General features: G+C 42.6%; 1 protein-coding gene across 1 annotated transcript; it reads left to right on the top strand.

Moving 5' to 3' along the window:
- The first annotated feature begins 1,407 nt into the window (after positions 1–1,407).
- COQ10A (coenzyme Q10A) lies at positions 1,408–21,691 on the top strand. Its single transcript, XM_060764088.2, has 5 exons — positions 1,408–1,599; positions 11,316–11,477; positions 13,075–13,267; positions 13,652–13,753; positions 15,932–21,691. The coding sequence occupies exons 1-5, from the start codon at positions 1,520–1,522 to the stop codon at positions 16,097–16,099; spliced, it is 705 nt and encodes a 234-aa protein (XP_060620071.1). The 5' UTR covers positions 1,408–1,519; the 3' UTR covers positions 16,100–21,691.
- Positions 21,692–22,030: the final 339 nt, after the last annotated feature.

Below are 22,030 nucleotides of genomic sequence, written 5' to 3'. Positions count from 1 at the left end.
AAACAGCAACAAAGAGAGCATGCCCACCTTTGCCAGAGGAGTGTTGCCATGGAGACCTTGTGAGGTAGGCTCCCTCAGAGCTGGCGTAGGGAGGAAGCAGGTGGGCAGCAAACCCCCCCCCCCCACATACACACCTGGGCAAGTAGTACTAGTGCAGTGTTTCCCAACCTGTGGTCCATGGACCACCAGTGGTCCACAAGAATGAAAATATGGTCCGCAGCCTCACCATTACTACACTGTTGCCTCGAAACCATACAACTACAAGTGACTGGTCTCACAAAGCCCTCTTATAGTGCCATGCCAATGGGGATGTCGGGAGGGGACAGGCTGACTACCGACGAAAGATTACTACTATCACATTAGCTATAGATTATTAAATATGGTTTTCTGTGGGCAAGCAGATGGTGACTAGGTAAAGGTTTCCCCATGACATTTAGTCTAGTTGTGTCTGACCTGGGCGGTGGTGGTGCTCATCTCGTTTTCTAAGCCGAAGAGGCGGTGTTGTCTGTAGACACCTTCAAGATCATGTGGCCGGCATGATTGCATGGAGTGCTGTTACCTTCCTGCAGAAGTGGTACCTATTTATCTACTCACATTTGAATGTTTTCGAAATGTTAGGTTGGCAGTAACTGGGTCTAACTGTTACCTTCCTGCAGAAGTGGTACCTATTTATCTACTCACATTTGAATGTTTTCGAAATGTTAGGTTGGCAGTAACTGGGTCTAACTGTTACCTTCCTGCAGAAGTGGTACCTATTTATCTACTCACATTTGAATGTTTTCGAAATGTTAGGTTGGCAGTAACTGGGTCTAACAACGGGAGCTCACCCTGCTCCCCAGATTTGGACCTGTGACCTTTCTGGATGGCATATGTTCTGTATAAGAAACTAGAGTTGATGTGATCTATCCAATGTAATTTTCTGAATCAGCACCCCAAATAACCAAACTGAATCTAAAGGTGACCAAAAACTGATTTGTAACCCTTTTGGTACTGATGATGGAGAGAGGTCCCTGGTCAAAAAAAGGTTGGGAACCACAGTACTAGCAGAACAGAAATCAGTAATAATGGTGGAGAGTAATATAAATACTCCAAAAGTTGTAACTCGCTGCATCTACACTGCAGAAGGAATGCAGTTTGACCCCACTTGAACTGCCATAGCGCTGTGGAATCATGGAGGTGGTGTTCTTAAAAGGCGCTGCGCCCTCTCTACCAGACTGCAGCTCCCAGGACGCCATAGCATTGAGCCAGGGCTGAGGGGGAAGAGGCGCGCGGCTGCATTCCTGCGGCAGTGTCGATGCACGCCTAGGCGCGCGCGCCCCTCCCAGCGGAAGGCCGGACTCCAGCTCCCGGGATGCCTCGCGCTCGCTTCCGGGATGACGCGGGGCGGCGGCGCTGAGGTGTTGACGTCTTGTGACGCAGGCCGGGTGAAAGGTCAACGAGGCCGGAGCCGGCGCCTGCCTGGTTGGTGGCCGAGCGAGGCGGCGGGAGCGGGCCCTTCCCTCAGGCGCCCCACTCCTTCATGGCGGCTCGGAGGCTCCGGGACCTGGTGCCCCTGGGAGCGCGGGCAGGTCTGAGGCCGAGGGCGGGCCCGGCTGGCGGGTGAGTGAGGGAGGAGGGCCGGGGAAGCGGGCAGGGCGGGAGGGAGGGGAAAGGGGCCTGGGGGTCGCCCGGATTTGGTTCTCTCCAAGGGCCCTTACACACAGCTATATAGGCCAGAATATCAAGACAGGAAATCCAACAATATCCGCTTTGAACTGAGTCCACACTGCCATATATTCCAGTTCAAAGCAGATATTGTGGGATTTCCTGCCTTGATATTCTGGGTTATAGGGCTGTGTAGAAGGACCTCAAGAAAAGAGCGTGTGGCGGAGCCTCAGGGTGGCCATCTGTCGGGGGTGCTTTGCTTCTCCGTGGCAGAATGGCCCATGGGGCCTCTTCCAACTCTTATGAATCGCTCTACACCAGTGGTTCGCAACCTGTGGGTCCCCAGATGTTTTGGCCTTCAACTCCCAGAAATCATAACAACTGGTAAACTGGCTGGGATTTCTGGGAGTTGTAGGCCAAAACACCTGGGGACCCACAGGTTGAGAACCACCGATCTACACTTTGGACAGGTAAACTCAACAGGTGAAGCTTCTGCCTTTCGCCTCCTAGAATGGTAGAGTTGGGAGCGACCGCAAGGCCCACCCAGTTCGACCCTGTTCTGCTCCCCGATCCATCCCCAGGAGCAAAAGGGATTGGCCTATTCGCCAGGCAGCTGTTTCATAGACTCGTGGAACCAGAGTTGGAAGAGACCACATGTACCAGCATGGGCAAACTTGGGCCCTTCAGGAGTTTTGGACTTCAACTCCCCCAATTCCCAACAGCCTCAGGCCCTTTCTTTTTCCCTTTTCCGCTTAAGCAACTGAGGTGGAAGACGAAAGGGCCTGAGGCTGTTCGGAATTGTGGGAATTAAAGTTCAAAACATCTGGAGGGCCCAATTTTGCCCATGCCTGCCATGGAACATCTAGTCCAGTGGTGGCCAACCTTTTCTCTTCAACATCAGTACCAAAAGGGTTATGAATCAGTTTTTGGTCATTTAGATTTGGTTTGGTTATTTGGGGTGCTGATTCAGAAAATTGCATTGGATAGACCACATCAGCTCTAGTTTCTGATACAGAACATATATCATCCAGAAGTTGCCATCTGCTTGCCCACAGAAAACCATATTTAATCATCTAGAGCTGATGTGGTCTATCCATGGGGTGGGGGTTGGTCAGCGACAGGAAAGGAGTGGCAGCCGGCATGAAAGGAGTGGAAATAAAATAAAATAAAGAAGGCTCACAAACCAGATTTTCGTCCTTGTGGCCCACTGGTGTTCCACGGCCCACAAGTTTAGAACTGCTGATCTGGTCCAATTCATGCCATGCAGGAAAAGCTCAATCAGAGCACCCCTGACAGATGGCCCTCCAGCCTCTGTTTAAAAGCTTCCAAGGCAGGAGCTTCCATCACACTTTGAGGCAGAGAGTTCCACTATTGAAAGCCCAGGAAGAGCATGGGAGTCAGCAGCCTCCAATCTCTTCCGAGTCTACCAGGTGGAATTAATGCAGTTTGACAGCATTTTAATTGGCATGGCTCAAAGCTATGGAAGCCTAGGATCTGTAGTTTTACAAGGGGCCTTTAGCCCCTTGCTGAGGCCTCATCAAACTACACATCCTCCGATTCAAAAGCATTGAGCCATGGCAGTTCAAGTGGTGCCAAACTGCATTCCTTCTATATAACCTCTTGAAATAGATATCAGAAGGGTCATTTATAAACATTGTGCAGAGAGCCTTGCCACCTGGGAAGGATAGTACAGGCCGAGCATCCTTTAGCTGGAATTCCAAAATGGACGGCTGAGATAGTGACATCTTTCCGTGCACACAAACCTTGTTTCATGCACAAAATGATTAAAAATATTGTATGAGATCACCTTCAGGCTATATATGTGTGTGTGAGGTGTGCACAAAATATAAGTGAATTTTGTATTTAGACTTAGTTGCCGTCTCCAAAATACCTCATTATGTTCATATAGGTAGATACAGGTATTTCAAAACATGGAATCTAAACTATTCCCTAAGGATTTCAGACAAGGGATACTCATCCTGTAGAGAAAATGGCAGCTGTGCTTTATTCCTCCTATTTCGATTGGATGGCATTGAAGAAGTTTGGAGAGAAAAGTCTGTGTGGCTTTTAGGTCATCAGAGGAGCAGATGGCCAAAGGAGAGGTTTTTTTAAAGGGAAGGTTTAAATATGTGGATAAGGAAGTATAAGAATATAATGGTAGTTTGTGGAGATTTATTGAATAAAGTCTGGCAGGGAATTATAGCAAAAGGTGGTGTGTTGTGCATTCAGATGAATACCATTTGTAATAAAGAGTGAAGGACAAAGAGGTCAGTGAGGAAAGACAGTAATTTTTCTCAAATAATTACAGAAAGTTTGGCTAAGTATTGTTTTGATCTAATAGAGTATGTGCATGGAAAAATGTACATATGTCTCATGTGAGATTTTTTAAAGCCACTAAGTTCTCTGTGTGTGTGTGTGTGTTTACTTTGGTAGAAATCTTTCTCCTTTAAGCATATTACTCTGATGCTGTCCCTAGCACATGATAGCCTGGTGCTATTTTGAAAGAGGGTATTTTGCCACTTGCTATTACTGGTAGTGTTTTACAAATGTGTCATAACCATCATGCAGGAATAGGGATCATGTTCTCCAGACATTGGTGAAGTGCCTGGCTTCTCCTAGACCTAATGAAAGTTGTAGTTCTGCAACTTCTGAAGAGCTAGCTATGCCACATCTTTTTCTCTCCTTTTCGCCAGAAGTAACATTCTCACCATCAACAATTGTCTTTCTGGTAATTGCTCTGCAATATACACTTTGTTGTTTTGTGTGGATTTTGTTCTCAAAATTAAGGTGCATAAAAGGACAGTGAGGTTTATATTGATGGAGGGTAAATGTAAACCTATATTGTGCTGTAGGCTGTACAATTTAGAATGTAACTTGCAGAAGGTCCTTGGACCACTCCTTATTTGAAGTTATGTCATTTCTGATGAGGGATGTGGGACACAGACTTTTATGCGTGGTTTCTTTTTAGCTTATTGGTATCCTGTTCAAGATGGAAGCAAGGAGAATATCTAACATTTGGACAGCTAACATTTTGACACTGTTAGCTTTTTTCAAGGAAGCGCTTTCACTGGAATGTAGGGCTCATTACATTTGTACTGGTTCTAGCAAGAATGAAGAAGAAATGTCCCCAACTTTAGCATATAATACTGAGTATTTGATGCTGCTTTGTTCGTTTCTCTCCTTTTTGCTGAGGATGACTGATAATGCCTAGTACTTTAGTAAACAGCTATGCCACTTTATGGAAGTTCAGACATGAGGAAAATCTGATACTTTATTGTATTTTTTTGCTCCTTCTAACTAGAACTTGGTTAAACAATGATCTTTTTGAGGTCACAGCCCCTGGTATCATCAGTAAACTTTGTGGGATCCTGAGTGCTGGAGTACAAAAAGTGCATTTTCTAAACGGACTGTTGTTAAGACATTGGTATCATTGGTGGCTTTTAAAATATATTCTCCTAGGATTGGGTGTTTTTTTTAACCTTGACTTTTAGCATAAACATGCATGTAAACAGAAAGATTGCAATGTAAATGTATGCGTAATGCATAGAAACTTGTAAATAGAAACACAGAGGGTTTTTTTCTGTAACGGTGCTAGTGGCCAATCCATGGAAGGTGCAGTAAGAATGTGAAAAGCATTGGCCTAGATCAGACCAAAGCTTTATCTCGCCCAGCACTCTACTCACAGTGGCTTACCATTTGCCTCTATGACACCCATAGCTACAATATCAAGGTAGTACTGCTGTCCAATGTATGATCCTAAGTGACCAGCAATCCAGAGGAATGTTGCCTCTGATGACAAAGAAAATGTGTACCTGTCATGAACAGTCTAGCTATGCTTGATTAGAACAAAGGCTTAGATATCCAGTTTCTTCTTTCTTAGAGTCATCCCAGAGCAATATGTTGTTGATAACTGCTATCAAGTTGACTTCAATATATGGTGACTCCATAAATCAGAGACCTCCAAGTCACCCTGTCATCAAATCTTACAGAGTCAGGGCAGCCATGGATTTCTGGATTGAGACTGTTGATTGGGAATGCAGCATTCCTTTTTTTCCTACTGACTTCTAAAGTACCATGTATTATTGACTTTTTTAGTGAGTCATGTTTTCTCATGATACAGCAAAATATGGCAGTTCCAATTTAGTCATCTTGAGAGTTCAGGCTTGATTTGTTCTAGGACCCATTTATTTGTCTTTATAGACATGAATGGTATCTGTAGAACTCTCGTCCACATTTCAAATAACTTGATGTTCTTTTTATCTTCACTTTTCAGCTTCCACAGCCATATGTAGAAATTTGAAATACAGTGTTGTGGGCAATCCTATAATGTTCAGTGATATATCTTTATACTTCAGAATCCTCTCTAGTTTCTTCATAGTTGTCCTTCCAAATCTTCTTTTGATTTCTTGACTGCATCTCCATTCTGATTAATGATTGATACAAGTAGGAAAAATCATGAATTACTTAAATGTTCTAATCATCCGCTTAAAATTATGCCAATAATCTGTGGTCATTAGGGTTAGGGTAGGGTTTTGTTTTGTTCAACTGTGCCCTTTTTTCCTTGATTTTTTCAATAATCATTCCAAATCTTTAGCTGAGTCTCTTTTAAGAGAAAAAAGCAAGAAATAATAATAATTTGCTATTTTCTTCTAATAGTATGGTGTCATTTAAATATCTTACACAGTTGATATTCCTTCCTCCAATTTTTCTCCATCCTTCATCCAATTTTCAATTCTCTTTCCTCTGAGTATAATCTTGCTTTACACATGATATTTTCAGCATGGAAGTTAAACATATCAAGTGATAAAATTCAACCTCTCGGCTGTGGAACGCCCTTCCCACAGATATTAGACTAGCTCCATCATTATTGGTATTCCGCAAAAAAGTGAAGACCTGGTTGTTCGAGCAGGTGTTCGAATAGTTAGTGCAATGAGTGTAATGAACATAGGAATGGAACAATGGATGACGGATTTGGATCATGTTTTCAGTGATGAGACGCCAGTGAATGGCTATTGTTGTTAATTATATAGGATTGTTTAGGTGTTATGATGTTATTGTTTTTTACTGTGTACTGTATTTTTGCTGTTCTGTTGTTAACCGCTGTGAGTCGCCTAAGGGCTGAGAACAGCGGTATACAAATAAAGTAAATAAATAAAATAAATAAACAAACCTTGCCATACCCTTTTGCTAATTGGAAACCATTCCATTTTTCTGCATTCGTCCCAGTAATAGCCACTTGTCTCGAGGACAGGTATGGAAGCGCATGCTGTTAGTTGTGATAGTGGAATGCTGTTTGGTGAAAGATTTTGTTTGCATTTGTATTAAAAGCATGCAGTAGAACAGTCCTGCACAATCTGTGACCCTCCAGGTGTTTGGGACCAACTCACAGAAACACTTGCCAGCTTATCCAAAAGTCAGGAGATCTGGGAGCTGAAGTCTAAAACACCTGGAGGGACACAGGTTGTGCATTTTTGCAATAGAATATGATGGTTGCAACCACAGTGAGTAGTTGCTGTATTGTCCTAGAAAGGAATTGGAGTGATGTTTAAGCAGAGGCTGCTCTTCAGTGAGTTGCCCCACCCAGGCAATCAAAAATCTTGTTCTTTTATTATACAAGAAAAGGAACACCGAAATTCCTCCTTTTGGGGGAGGATTTATTTTCCATTGTAGTGCATATCTTCCAATTGGAGCACTTTTCCCCACTACAGTGCCTTGAAAACATTATGGAACCCTGTTCTCACCATCCTGGATCATTTGTCATGCTGCCTGGGATGATAACAGTTGTATTCCAGTATACTTGAGTGGTGGAAAGTGGCACCCATCGATAGCTTGACACTGAAGAAAATAGATTATTAATGCTCTAGTAACTCATTTGGACAAATAGAAAACCATAATAAGAACTTCTTTTTTCTTCTCTATCATAGAACATACAAAATAATAATTAATGTAATGCAGTGCTATTTGTTATTGTTAGCCTTGAGTGAATGTCTTTGGAATAAATTGTCAATAAACATACAGAATCAATAAATATTATTTCAAATAGAAATCACCTGAAGGACACTCCATTAGCGGCTTGCCTGCTTCGAATCTAATAATATTAGTGAAGAAGGGATTTTTTTTTACAACTGACACCCTGTTCTCTGTACACAAAAGCATCTCCACACATTGAAAAAATGAGTGTGATTGTCCAGAAGTACCCTACAGTATGAGTATGACTTTGTGATTGTACAGCATGGTAGTTACTATGATGTTGGCTGGGGATTTCCTATCCTGGGTGCACCTTTGGGTTTTGGTTTCCCAGTGCACTCTAGGCTTTCAAAATTGTCCCTTTCTCCTGACCCTGAATTTTGTGGTAGAACTACAAGGCTTTGAGTTCTGTGTGGCCAGACTAGCTTATTGCATAACCCACCTGGTGGGTTCAGATGCTGTCCTGAAGATTTTGCTTTCTTGCTCTTTCCTCCCTTGTGAGAATGAAATGGAGACAGTTAAATAATTTGTGAGGAAGTTTGTGAGCACAACAAATTTTGTTCCTAATCTAGATATGGATGTCCATCTTTCAGGAGGTGTGGCAGAGCTATCAAAGTTGGATAGATTTTGTCATTCATTTTTAAAGGTGGTATTATGAATTTAAATTGGATGTTTTAATGTCAGCTTACTTACATTACATTACATTAGCCTGTTAAGCTAACAAGATGGGTTGAAAAATAGATGGCAAATATCAGGTAATATTGTGAAGGAAGTGATAGAGCAAGAAATGAGCAAAATAATTTTGTAGTATAGTATAAGTTGTTCTTTGAAAGTAGCTTAAGCGGTGGTGATGAACAATGCCATTTATTTTACATGAGAGCTAGAGAACTATCAGTCAGTCTTCAGCACTGGAAATCCTGCTTGGAACTAGTTGCTTTCCCTAAATGCTGAAAACTTCGGAACGGGTCATACAGTTCGTCAATAAAGATTGAAAAGGCCTATGTATGCAATATCTGCTTTCAATATCTGAAGTGCTGGAATGTGTGTCTTGCAGTTTTTGTTGGGTAGGTAAACAGTGGCTTTGCAATGTATGTGTCTTTCCCTGTGCGTGTTTGCTGTGCCAGTCTGTTGAAGTCTGAGGTACTATAGGCACCAGCTTGAGATTTTGTAACAAGGGCCAAGGTCCAGTGAAAACTCTCATGAGCTCTGACGCATGGCTTGAGGTCGGAAATGGAAAAGCTTTGCATACATATCTGGAGGGATAGGATGGGAACCTCAAATTCTTCATTGACTCTTGGCTGATGGGTTTGGAAAGGGTTAATTTAGAAAGGGCTGATAGTTGTATCATCCCCGATTAAAAGCACCAAGTTTCAGCCACAGTGTGTTGGATTTCCTGGTCTTTATTTCCTTACGTAATAATGCTGCTCACAAGCACTTCCTTGGCAGGGATCCACACTATGTGTCCCAGCTAACCTGCTGAACAGCTATTATTGTAATATTAACTGCCTATTACTTCCAGAGCTCCTTTGTCCCTGATTAAGCCACAATCATCTCCTTGTGGGTTGAGTCACATTGGTAAATAGACCCTGGTTGACTTAGCTGTGCAGTTTTCCCCCATTCCTTCGGTTGGGGTCATTCTCTTGCACTTCCTACCACCAGTTTATGCTCCATGTCGATACACTGGAAATGCCTCCCTTAGTTTTGCTGCATATAGCATGTGTTGAAGGACCAGTGGAACTGTCACAGCAATGATACCTTGATTCATTTCTCTCATTTCTGGAAAAAGCTTGAAGGCCAAGAATTGTACAGCTTGTGGTCCTCATGAGGATGTAACTGTCTGTTTCTTCTGCAAGCCCTAAAGCTAATGGGATTTTACTAGTTGTACTTCCAAAGCTACAGAACTATGATGCTATAATTGCACTTGACCTATAATGGTTTGCAGTTAAGGGACCTCTACTAGTCAAATTAAAAATCCATAGGATACATCCATTGTACTTGAAATGGGATCATAGCACTATAACTGTATATTGTGAAAGGATCTTGTGCTGGGAAGAGAGGGAAGACTGCTGTTCCTGGTTTGTTTTAGCAATGGGTAAATTGGAGTCTCTGGGCATTTTACATGAGGTTGTATTCATGTCTGTGTGTTTTGTATACATGTGTACTTGCATTTGTATGCATGCACATGAATGTACACCCTCCTTAGACTACACCAGACGTGTCTCTTGAGATAGAAAAGGTTGAGCACTGTTGCTTTAAGGAAGCCCTAGTGGAACTAACTATTTCTGGAGAGAGGCAGAGCATGATGAAATGAGGTAGGGTGGCAGTGAGCCTCTAGGGCTTTAGCAGGGAGAAAGAACTGTAGAGCTCATTGTTTGGTTCTTTGATCAAGATATGATGATTGAAAGTCTCCTGTAGCCTTGGTTAGTTAATTAGGATAAAGGAACATTTCCTCCTTTACCCTCCAGCACACCCTATGCCTACTTCCATGGATAAACTTGGTTCAGCTGAAGACTTGAAATTGGATAGGTTGACAGGCCACTCAACTGACCTCATGGGAGGGCATATTTGCAACCACTGTATACGTATGAGATGGTGGCTAGTTGAAGTAGGAGGAAGTACAAACCCCTATCTGGCGTTTCTCCTTGTGATATTTTTAATGAGGCTTGGGGAAAGTGGAAATGGACATTAGCACCTTCAGTTTAACAAAGCATCTAATGCCCATTCTTTGTACAGATACTTTATCTGGCCTGATCTAAAAGAAAAGTGAGTGAGTAATCAAGGGCCTGCCTAAGAGTTACTTTGTTGTTGTTCATTCGTTCAGTCACTTCTGACTCTTCGTGACCTCATGGACCATCCCACGCCAGAGCTCCCTGTCGGCCATCACCTCCCCCAGCTCCTTCAGAGTCAAGCCAGTCACTTCAAAGATACCATCCATCCATCTTGCCCTTGGTCGGCCCCTCTTCTTTTTTCCTTCCATTTTCCCCAGCATCATTGTCTTCTCTAAGCTTTCCTTTCTTCAGATGATGTGGCCGAAGTACTTCATCTTTGCCTCTGCTATCTTTCCTTCCAATGAGCAGTCGGGCTTTATAAGAGTTACTTACATTGTAAGAGTTACTTACATTGGCTTAAATGTAAGTCCCAATGCATGTTTCCTCTTTTCTCCATTGACCAACACAGGGCATAAGGTCCACTAGGAAGCTGTGTTGTGAAAGCCCACAGCAAAATGGACAGGGGCTGCACAAAAGTGTAGGACATCCCCAGGTAGGCAACTCTGGCCTTCCTTATGTTTTTGATTTTCACAATTCTTTACCCTTGGTTATGTAGCTAGTTCTGCTGTGAATTATAGCCCCAAAATTTGGGAGATTTATAGCGTGTCCCCCTCCCTCCCCGATGAGCAGGAGCATTTGTATTTAGTAATAGCTTACCCCATGGGTAAGTTTTTGGAACTATGAAATTATTGGCAATTTCAATTATAGAGTTGTAATATGACAGAGGTATCTGAATTTCCCCTTACTATATCTGTGGAGATGTGAAATCCAGAAGACTGTGTTAAAGTAAAGTTGCAATTTCGTAGTGAGTAAACTTCAAATGAATCATTCTGTTTTGGTTTTAAACAATCAGGATTTGGGTATTTGGAATTGATCTGGGCAGGTGCAGTGAATTTTCTAACCACTGAGTCAAACCAACTGCAGGAACTCTTTCAGTTTCAGGTACGTGCCATCCTGTGGGATCTTGATGGTCCGAGCCCCCCGGGTCATCAGCAGTCCTGATTTGGATCTTGCAACTCAGCACAGCAGGAGCTTTATCAACTTCACAGCACCTTTCACCAACAAACGAAAGGAATACTCTGAAAGGAGAATCATTGGGTGAGCAGATGCTCTTCACTGGAGGATGAATAGATTTTTAGAGAGAAATTACTTACATTGGATGATCACTCCATAAGACTGTCCCAAATATCTGTAACTTGCTTTTCTAGCCAATATAGTATTTTCCTCACTGTATCAGCCCTATGAAACCCAGTATTCTCTCAGTATCTAGCCAGATTACTATTGGGAAGTTCACAAGTAGAACATGAACATAATAGTGCTGTCCTGCTTACAAAGCTGTCCTATCTCTGATAATGGAAGTAAATTATAGTTGTCATTACTAGTAGCTGGTGACAGCCTTATTTTGGATGAGTTAGTTTAATCTTCTATTAAAACAATTTCAGTACATAATTATCACCAAACCCTGTATATGGTGTGAAGGATTTCCTTTCTGCAGCACCATTCAGCTTCATTAGAGAACACTTGAGTTTTGGTATCATGTATAATGTAGCCCATTCCATGTACAATTTTATACACCTCTGTCCAGAGTTTGGAAATAATTACTGCCATAGGGTAGCAATATTAGTATTTTAGTTTAACTAGTAATATTAATTTTTGAGATTCAGGGTGATGTGATAGTTTGAGCACTGAACTACAACTCTGGAGACCAGAGATTCAATCCCCACTCAACCATGGAAACCTATTGGGTGACCTTCAGCAAAGCACGTCCGCTCAACCCCATAAATCTCATCTTCTGAACACCATAAATGGAACACAGCTTGAAGGCACACTACATTAACAAATGGACTTCTTACTTCCAAAACACTGCTTTTGGTAGAGTATTTGGGGGGATTGAAGATGTTTTAGACTATCTTAATGTTTTAAAATATGTTGAAAATAATAAAATAAGCCAAACACCCCAACAAGTTATTACTGAAAAATGATAAGGATTTTCTGAAAGAGAATGAATTTTTAAAAGAAAATATATATTCCATTTTCTGTCTCATTCATGTTCCTCTGCTATTTTTTGTGGGGGGAGGGGAGAATAACATTACTGTTTTCTAAACTAGAAGGCCTCAAACATTCATGAAGGTGACATAAGAGGAATCATTCAGTTTAGGTTAACATATTAGTTGTGTGGGACCTCACTACAAATCCAAGTCAAAAAACTGGGTATGAGAGAGTGTCAATGTTGTTCTGAAGAAGGTTCTGCCTTTCCCATTATACTTCTGTTGCCTTTACAATTCCTCCTCAAGCAATTTGATATCACCCATCCATCTCTGATGCATTGCTTGCCTTTCCTGAAACTCTGTTTGTGTGAACGAAGTTAAAGACATGTATCTTGCCTTTTCTTCTCCACTCCCTTCCTTCTCCTCCAAGAACGGAGGTATCCTAGTGGAAGGCAACACTAGTCCTCATTATAATAGGCATGCTATTAATATAATCATTCAGAGTGTGAAAAGAATTTTAAGCTCCTATGATAGATTTACATGCAAATCTGTACTTGTTATTTAATTCATTCTGTGTTTGAATATTTTCTTGTCACCACATTTATTCAGCCATTCAGATAGATAATAGTGATGAAATACAACATCATATTGTCTTCAAGTTATTAGAGTGAATCTGACTTCTGTATTCCCTCTTGTTTTACTTGCAGTTACTCTATGCAGGAGATGTATGATGTTGTGTCTAATGTGGACGAATACAAGGACTTTGTTCCCTGGTGCAAGAAATCAACAGTGGTTTCTAAGCGTACAGGCCACGTGAAAGCCCAGCTGGAAGTCGGATTCCCTCCAGTTGTGGAACGTTATACTTCCATCGTGACGCTGGTGCGGCCCCATTTGGTGAAGGTGAGCTAGATGCTGGGATCCTGACCATGTCCTAAGGAGGAATCTTTAACATTAAAAGAAGTAGTTGGCAGTGAAGGCCACCATATAATCCAACAGCTTTCAGTGGCTGTGGGAACCTGTAGGGTAGGATCTGTTCGGAGACCCAGTCTTCAAGAACTCACTGAAAAATTAAGGTGCTCAGGAGCCCCACCTGTTTCCTGCTCAAGTATAATATGGAAGAAGGGAGCCATCCCTTCCAGGTGTAGTTTCTCTGCAACCACAAAAGTGCAGTTGGAGTTGGGAGGTCAGGGGCTTCTGGGCTCTTTTGTTAGTCTTTGAGGGGAGGTACGGGCTTGCTTAGCCAAGGCCACCACTGATTTTGCCTCTCATTTTCCCTCCACCCAGGCAATCTGCACTGATGGAAAACTCTTCAACCACCTAGAAACAAACTGGCGTTTCAGCCCAGGCATTCCAGGTTATCCTCGCACGTGCACAGTGGACTTCTCAGTAAGCACACAGGGACTCTAACGCTTTCTAACTTCTTAATCTCTTGCATACAGCATCCCAAATCTGTGTTGTTGAATGTAGACATACCCCTGTAAAACAGGTCAGGGAAGATTACTTCACTGTGAATGACCTTGAATCAGTTAGCATAGAATCCCAAATTCCTCCCTGCCAGCATGGTCAATGGCCATATTGACTGTAAGATAAAGTTTTTTAAAGTAACTTATCCCATTCCTGCTTATTTGAGGGAAGCAGAGTTCTATTAGCAAAATGATATTCAACCGAAAAAGCAAATGTTTTCCTCCTGTGCCCAAGTAGTCTAAAACACAATAAGATAAATGAGGATTCTGCCTCTGGGATTCATTTCCTGGCTCATAGAGACTAAGTGTGGCTGAGAGCTGTAACTCTTGGTTTGGCTTCCTAGGTGTGCTCTTGAGCAATCTGCTCCCTAAGGTGTGGCCTTCTGTGAAGGTGTGCATACTTACTATGAGACACTCAGGCTCTTCCTATCCCTACAGCTTCCTTGAACAAGTAATGCATGTTGATGAGCTTGGCTTTCTTCCTCCAGTCAGAAATGACTCAAATCTGTGGGACAAAAGCTAATTGGTCCATCTCCTCTTGGTAGACTGATTTTAACACTCCAGGGCTCATGAAATGAAGCCCTATTTTCAGACAGAGCCTTGCATACTGCCTGCCTCATAGATAAAAATGTGAGAGATTGTGAATCCCACTTTTCCTCACTATCCACAAAGCACCAATGCTTCCTTGTTCCTCTTGTGCTTCTTGGGTCCCTAAGATGGTGCCATCATCTGAGAGGAACCACTAAGAAGGTAACGCCCTCTTGGCTGGAGAGTGAGAGGATGAGTTTTCCTTTCTTGTCTGTCTGCCACGTCTCCTCTTCAGATAGAGTCCCCAGGGTCGGTTAGAGGATCGCAGCTTGATTGAGTCTGAATTGATGTTTTTATATATGCATGTGTTTTATTTTATTGTATTTTATATTGTGTTCACTTCTTTGTTTGCTTTTAGGCACTTTGTGTTGCCTGTAAGCTGCCCCAGAGTCCCATCGGGGAGATGGTTGTGGGATATAAGAATAAAGTTATTATTGTTACTATTATTATTTTGGTCAGATTGGCATCTTTGAACTATTGGTCAGATTTTTCTAAGGTGAAGCAAAATGGTGTCACCCATTTTGTCACTCTAGGATTTTTGTATTATCTGGTAGACTCTTCCTCATCTAGCAGAGAAAAGGGAGAACTAAGCAGGCATAGACTCCTGCCTGTTGCCCTAAGTAGCAATGCCATAGTCACTCCTTTCATTGGACACTTTCTTTGGTTGACCTAAGAATATCCTGTATTGGATCATTTTTTAAGGAAAAATGTAACCCTGTCTCTTGCCATTATTTATTTGAGGGGAGAAGGGGTTTGTGAGCCTAGTTTCTTGGATCTAGATGATTATTAATCATTTTAAACTACAAGCCACAGAGATCTGGTGTTGTCATGTTTATCTCAGCAAGTGTCCCCTGTTCAGAAAATGGGACTTTGAGATCTTATCCAGAAACCTGAGTCATGCCACCATAGGTATTTTTGAAGTAATTGTGCAAGGGGGCATTCTGAACCTCCTTGCACAACACCTTCACACCAGATGCAGCTCCATCCTTCATTCAGCCACTGGCTGGCTGTGTGAACTATCTAGCTGCATATCTGAAAATGAAGCAGCAGTTCTTATCTTTCCCCAGGGGGAAACAGTTGCAACTCCTCTGCTGGGTTGTTATGATGTTTCCAGGCTGTATGGCCATGTTCCAGAAGCATTCTATGCCTGCATTCTATGGCAGGCATCCTCAGAGGTTGTGAGGTCAGACCAACATGGCCATACAGTACAGAAAATTCACAACAACCCAGTGATTCCGGCCATGAAAGCTTTCGACAATACAATTCTTCTGCTGGTTTTATAAAAATGATCAATGAGTGGCTGTGGTGAGGCAGGTGGCACAACTGCACCTAGGAGCTGCTGACTTTCCTCTTGCACCCAGAGAAGGAGCTGTCTCCCCAAGACCACCAATGTAACCATAAGGACAGAGTGACCCTCCACCAGTGTAACTACTGGATCTTTCACTCAAAGTTTAATGTCTGCCCAGTTTTCTTTCCTCTGTCATAACATTTTTTTCCTTTTCCCTCTGTCCAGATTTCATTTGAGTTTCGCTCCCTGCTGCACTCACAGCTGGCTACAGTTTTCTTCGATGAGGTGGTCAAGCAAATGGTAGCAGCCTTTGAACGCCGGGCAGGAAAAAACTTTGGTCCGGAGACTCGCATTCCTCGAGAGCTCATGTTCCACGAGGTGCACCAGACGTGAAGGCGTGCCCTACTGCTATGGAGGCTGCACTGACATTTTGTGCCGGGGAAGTGTGGGGCTTCCCCAGCCTTTCTGTTTTTATCTATTTATTTGGTTTCTTCTGGTTATCCTGTCTAATTTATCCACTGGGCCTGGTGTGATGAAAGAGACTTGTTCCTAAGGAAGGGGCCAGGCTGTTGTGTTACCTCCGGAGCAACCTCTCCACCTGCTGTCTCTTGCCTGGCCATGCTTCTATGCTAGGTCATACATATACCATATACATCTATATATTTTGTAGCACAGTTTTATTTGAATGTCCTTCTTTTAAAATCCCCACACTGAAGATGATCTCCCCTTTCATCCCTCCCTGTCATATATCTATCCCTGCATGGCTGCCTTCGGATGCAGACGGTGCCAATCCTGTGTTGTGGATGAGAGACGGCGAAAACCCTTGCGTATCACCTAGATCTTGTTCTGTGCCTAATGAAGGGCCTGTTGGGAACTGTGCCTCTTAAATCATGTGTTCAAAGCAAAAAACAAGTACCTGGCCAAGATTGTTTCTTTGTAATAGGAGGAGGGATGGAGGAATGGGAAGAATCTATACCCGTTGCCTGACATTCCCATTGGTTGTTGGTTTTGCCAGACTGCTCTGGAAGGATTGGAGCCAAGTGGAGGGAATGCAAAAGTAACAGAATGAAGGCAGGGTAACAGTGCAGGGTCTGGCTTCATTACAGGAAGTGATGGAGCACTGTCTTGCAGTTGCTGCCCCGACACTGTATTAAGCAAATATTATATAAAGACTGTACCATTGGGTGTGGACTCTACTTTCTCACCTGATGTGGTATCAAAAGCTTTGCTCAGCATTCGGCTGTATAAAGGAGGCTGGCACCTAGTCTGCCTTCCTGTTTTTGGCTAATAGCTGAATTCAGAGGAGCTTTGAGGCTTGGAAGGAAAGATGTGTGCCAAATTAAGGCTAAGGAAGAGATGGCTCTTGGAGCCTTTGTTATTTTAGAAATGAGATAATGGAAATCCCCAGTTAGTACGTTTTCTTCTGGCATACCACCACAATGTTCTGTAAAATCCAGTTTAGCATAACCTCCTGGTTTGTTTAAATCTAAGTTCAAAATACATAATGCTTCTTGGACCTAAAGTGCTGTAGGTCTTAGAAGTCCTCTCAGGATCTTCAGTGAACATCTTGGGAGCTATTCCATAGTGAAACCAAATACAATGTTCATTTGACTTCTTCCATATTTTGGGCCTGAACAGTGTAGTCTGGGACAGCAGCTTTGGGGACTAGAGGGACATTTCCTTAGAATCATGGTTTATAAGCGTTATGCCTTGTGATGCTTCTAGAAATGAAGTTTCCACAATGTGGAGTATGTCTGCCTCATTCATATCATGGGTCAGAGTAGTCTAGAGGCTCCTGATCTGATACAGTTATGTATCCTGTAAATTCTAGTTCGAGGCTATTACATGCCTGCTATTTGCCCAATAGTTGTCCCAGAAAACTGGAGCTCTTCAACTAGCTGTGTAGCACAAGTCATTTATTGCACTTCAATTCCCAGAACTCCTCGGTGTGTTTTCTACTGTCCATGGTGTGCTGAGAATTGTTGGAGAAGGCAGTGATCCTGTTGTAGGCATCCCCTCCCCATTCCCATGTGAGAGAACCATTTATGCTGTTTTTAATTTGAATGCCCTCCTTTTTGGTTTGCAAAGAAGTTTTATCTATTTTAGATGCACACTTTGCACAAGCCGCATGCACGCACATGATTGCCAGGGTTGGGCATGAATTCTATCTTTGCTCGGTGCCCAGAAAGAGGGGCAGTCCAACCCCCCCTTTCCCACTGTGTCCCGCAAGACCAGATCAAGGGCTGGCCCATGCAGTGTGGGCTTGGGGCGCTGTGGGATTCTGGGGCAGTGTGCCTAAGCATGTTTGCTTTTCTAATATTGGGTAAGTATGAGGGAGGGAGAGCAATCACTGTAGCTTTCCCCCCCCCCCTTCACTCCCATTTATTATGGCTTCCTGAGGCTTTCTGCCTAATGTTCAGGGAATGTGTGGCAACATTTTTGTGTAAAGCTGTGGTATACATGTCATTAATAAATAAAGAGTAATTAAGCATTGCTATAGGGGAACCTAGATGTTCAAAACCCTGCTCCTTGAGACCCTCTTTAGCAGTCAGGCCACCCCATTTGCTTCAGAGTAATGCTGCAAAGCTCTTTAGTGAAATGGGCCAGGGGAGTTCTCACGAGTGGATTACTTAGCAGAGGTGACTAAAACAATGCTTCTGTGAGCCTTCTCCTTTGGGACCAAAATCTCCACACTGGTTGGGTAATGGGAGGTAAACTATTTCTGTACAGTAAAAGTCTTCTTTGCTCTCTGCCCAAACTATTATGAATGGAGCGGAAGAAAGTTGATACTTGTTGTTTAGTCATTAGCCAGGGTGGACTTACGCTTGGCTTTCTTTCCAGGGGTCTCTGCTAGTTATGTCTGCCCCTGTAGAGTTGAGGTTACAAGTGTGGTCCAGCTGTGAAAACACATCCCCATTTGCTATGCTGAGGTTGTAAGGTGGCTTCCACAAGTCAGTCAACAGCTCCCCTGGGATGGCTTTGAATGTTAGATATCACTGTGCAGAGTTGCATTGTGGTCACATGAGCTGCATGGACTTGGCCCTACCATTGGTGTGCCCTTTGCTAAGTTGTTGTTTTGGCCTTCTGTAATCGCTCATTTCATATTTACGGAGGCTCCTCTCCCTCCCAAACGGTACTAAGTGATGGAAAGAAACATGGTTCCATTTCTTCAGATTTTCTTTTGGAGGGGGGGGGCACTGAATCAATTTACTTGCTCATTACCCTAGTTTCTGCAGTTATATGCAGAAAGACCAACAGTAGAAGATAATAGCCAACAATAGTCTCTTCTTAACTTTTTTTTTTTTTTGGAAATGAAGGTGTTGTATTTTTAAGCCCAGTTCCCTGTTATATTTGTCCAAGCAAGGAGCTTCTTTCATTGAAAAGTAGGAAACATGCTCTCTGGGTCTAGAGCAGAAAGTTGCCTCAGGTCATCATCCCTGTCCTTCTCTACCATAAATGTTTAAGCCTCTGGCTTCATTGCCTTTGTGAGCTAAAGTGGAGGAAAAGGAGTAGCTAGCATGGACAAGGATGCATGTGAATATGGGAAAGCAACCCTTGAACCAGTCCCGAGCTTATACCTCCTAGAATAGAGATACTGCATGAGGAAAGGGAAAAAAATCTTGTTTCCCCCGTGCACACTTGAAATGAAAACAAGCTCGAACTCTTGTAAAGCTCTTGTTATTCAGGAAGGAGAATTTCAATTTGGCTGGCAAAGCTGCAGCTTCAGATCTGTTTCAAGTCTGAGAACTTCAGGGGTTTTTGGGTCAAATCTGTACCAAATCTGAAGAGTGGCTATGAAGATTAACAGACATTTCAAAGTAGTTGGTATACTGTTTTATCATAGGAATAATGCTGGCAGAGGCATCACTGCTTTATGGGCAGAAGCTACAATCCTATTTCTGAAACTTATTGAAGTAATGCATCCCTTTCTCCTATCTTTTGGCAATCTTGTTGTAGGGACTGATGCTTCCTCTTTCTACTGAAGGCTGTAACCTTAGTCATGTTTAATTGGGAGCAAATTCCATTGAACTTGGTTGGACTTCCTTCTGTGTAAACATACTGCTTGAGGCTATGCTTCTTCAGACTAATTGTCAAGCTGTGCCAAACACTGGGCTGGAACTTGCCAGGGATTAGCGGTTGCTTGTCAGCACGTAGGTTCAGGGGTCCTGCTTTTCCCCGGATTGTGATACATCCTTATGGCAGCGTTCCACAGAAATGCCAAATCCCCCTTCTCCCATATTCCAGAATGTGTGTGTAGAATTCAGTTTCTGGATAGTCTTAGCTTACTTCCACTTTTCAAAAAACAAGTTTGTTACTAAATACGTAGGTAGTACCTCATTAAATCTCAATGGACAGAGATGGTTAAATTAGATTTCCAGGGGCTGATGATGTGTGCAGCTTGCTCCTGTTCTTTTGATTTTCAAATCAGTAAGAGTATCAGACTATGTTATGCAGTTAAAAATTCCAATGTACCTTTCAGTACAAGTGTATGCACATGCATATTTTCTCTCATCCCCCTTCCTTCCTAGAGGAATGTAATCTATATCAGGCATGGGCAAACTCCAGCCCTCCAGGTGTTCTGGATTTCAACTCCCACAATTCCTGATAACCTACCAACTGAAAGGAATTGTGGGAGATGAAGTCCAAAACATCTGGAGGGACGAAGTTTGCCCATGCGTGATCTAGAGGCAACCCCTTTACCACCAGCAGCTCCTTGGCAAAACTACCCTAGTCTTCTGTACACTGCTTTCTCCATAGTTGCACTGCATGCATAGTTTGTTGGAAAGTAGATTATTGAAAACCATGTTCTCAGTACTATTGATGCTGATTCCTTTGGTGCAGATCTGTCCTGAAAGACTGCTGAATATTACTGTTTCATTGCCAATGTCTTTTAACCATTTCTTTGTGCTTTGTGGTTCTTAAGAGAACTAGTCAGTTGCCGCTGAGCTTTGTTTCCAGAAGGGTGATCAACATCATTCAGAGAACTTTTAAAGTATCACCTAATGTCAAAAGAGAGGGGGGAGTGATACATTTAATCATTTGCTGGATACAAACCCAGTCCAGCTGTCTACAGATGAAGAAACAGCAAGTTATTTCTGGCGACTGGAAAATATGGGAAGTAGACTAGATCTAAACACAGATTAATCTTTTCTGTCTAGCAGAAGATAGGCTAGTAGCTGCACTGTTCCTCCAAATTATGGCAAACCTAAGCATTTTCTGTCATTTGCACTGAAACAAATTAAAATAGTTCATGATGCTGATCTGACTGAAGTATAATGAAAAGTGATGGGAAATTAGGTAAAGGCCAGTGAACTTCAGCTGCTGTAGGGCACATAATTGTCAGTGGTACATACACATGTCCAAGTTGAAGGCTCCAAATTCAAGATTGTTAGCCCTTGCTCAGCTTTTTAAGATCTGACTCACAATTTGCTTTAGTTATAATTCATGCTGGAACTTCACAACTACTTTCCCACTGCATGAAACCATGAAGACTTTTTGTGGTTTGTTCATGCAATTATCTTCCCTCAAAAGCCAGCTGGTGTTTAATACATCTGCCCTCCCCCACCCTGCAAAAAAAAAAATAAAAATCCCCAAACCACTCCTCCCATCAGGCTGGAGCTCTAAGCTTCTTATGCAGCACTGTGTTAAATTCCTGGTCTTGCTGTTCTGATAGGCAAAACAGTTCTGTCTCAAATATTGGAGTGCCTTCTGCTTCCAGTTGTGTGTGTTTTCCTACCAATCCCAGCTGCCACTGGCTTTTTAGACTGGCATGTGCTACCTCAGCTTGCAAGAAAGGGGATGTTGCTGGGGGAAAATGGAGTGTTTATGAAGTCATGCACAGTGGGAGGGAATCACGGGGTTTTTTTCTCTACCCTTTAACTGTGAACCTTATTTGAAAATTGCAGACATTTCTCTGAGAGTGTTCAAAGATTGAACCAATCCCACAACATTTTTATAGACCAATTAAAATTGTTTGCAAAAGGATACAGATGCTTGACTATTTCTTATGGCCGAGTTGTTTTTTTTCTGGGCTGTAATAAGAAAAGGTGCAGAAAGATCTAGGCCTTTTGAAAATGAGACAGACTCTATCCTTGCATAGTTCTTTAGCAGAAATATCTGCATTCACTAACCTTTCACAACTGCATTTTCTTGTGTGGTTAATATCCCTTGTATCTGGAATAGCAGTATATGAAGTACTGTTGTATTAGTCTTATTTACATCCAGGAAAGAAGATACTCCCACTCAGCGAATCACAGTCTGTCCCAATGCATGGAATACTGGGTTAGGAGAGCTGCAAACCTAGCTTCTCCAAATGGCTATGGG

Source organism: Anolis sagrei, chromosome 2, assembly GCF_037176765.1.
Source record: "Anolis sagrei isolate rAnoSag1 chromosome 2, rAnoSag1.mat, whole genome shotgun sequence".
Lineage (NCBI taxonomy): Eukaryota > Metazoa > Chordata > Lepidosauria > Squamata > Dactyloidae > Anolis > Anolis sagrei.
This window is presented reverse-complemented; position numbering and strand designations above follow the sequence as displayed.

Excerpts from the sequence above, each read along its gene's own strand:
- COQ10A (XM_060764088.2), top strand. The coding sequence starts at position 1,520 with ATGGCGGCTCGGAGGCTCCGGGACCTGGTGCCCCTGGGAGCGCGGGCA. Across the intron at positions 1,600-11,315 it reads AGGGCGGGCCCGGCTGGCGG|TTTCAGGTACGTGCCATCCT; the intron begins GTGAGTGAGGGA and ends GAACTCTTTCAG. Across the intron at positions 13,754-15,931 it reads CGTGCACAGTGGACTTCTCA|ATTTCATTTGAGTTTCGCTC; the intron begins GTAAGCACACAG and ends CCCTCTGTCCAG.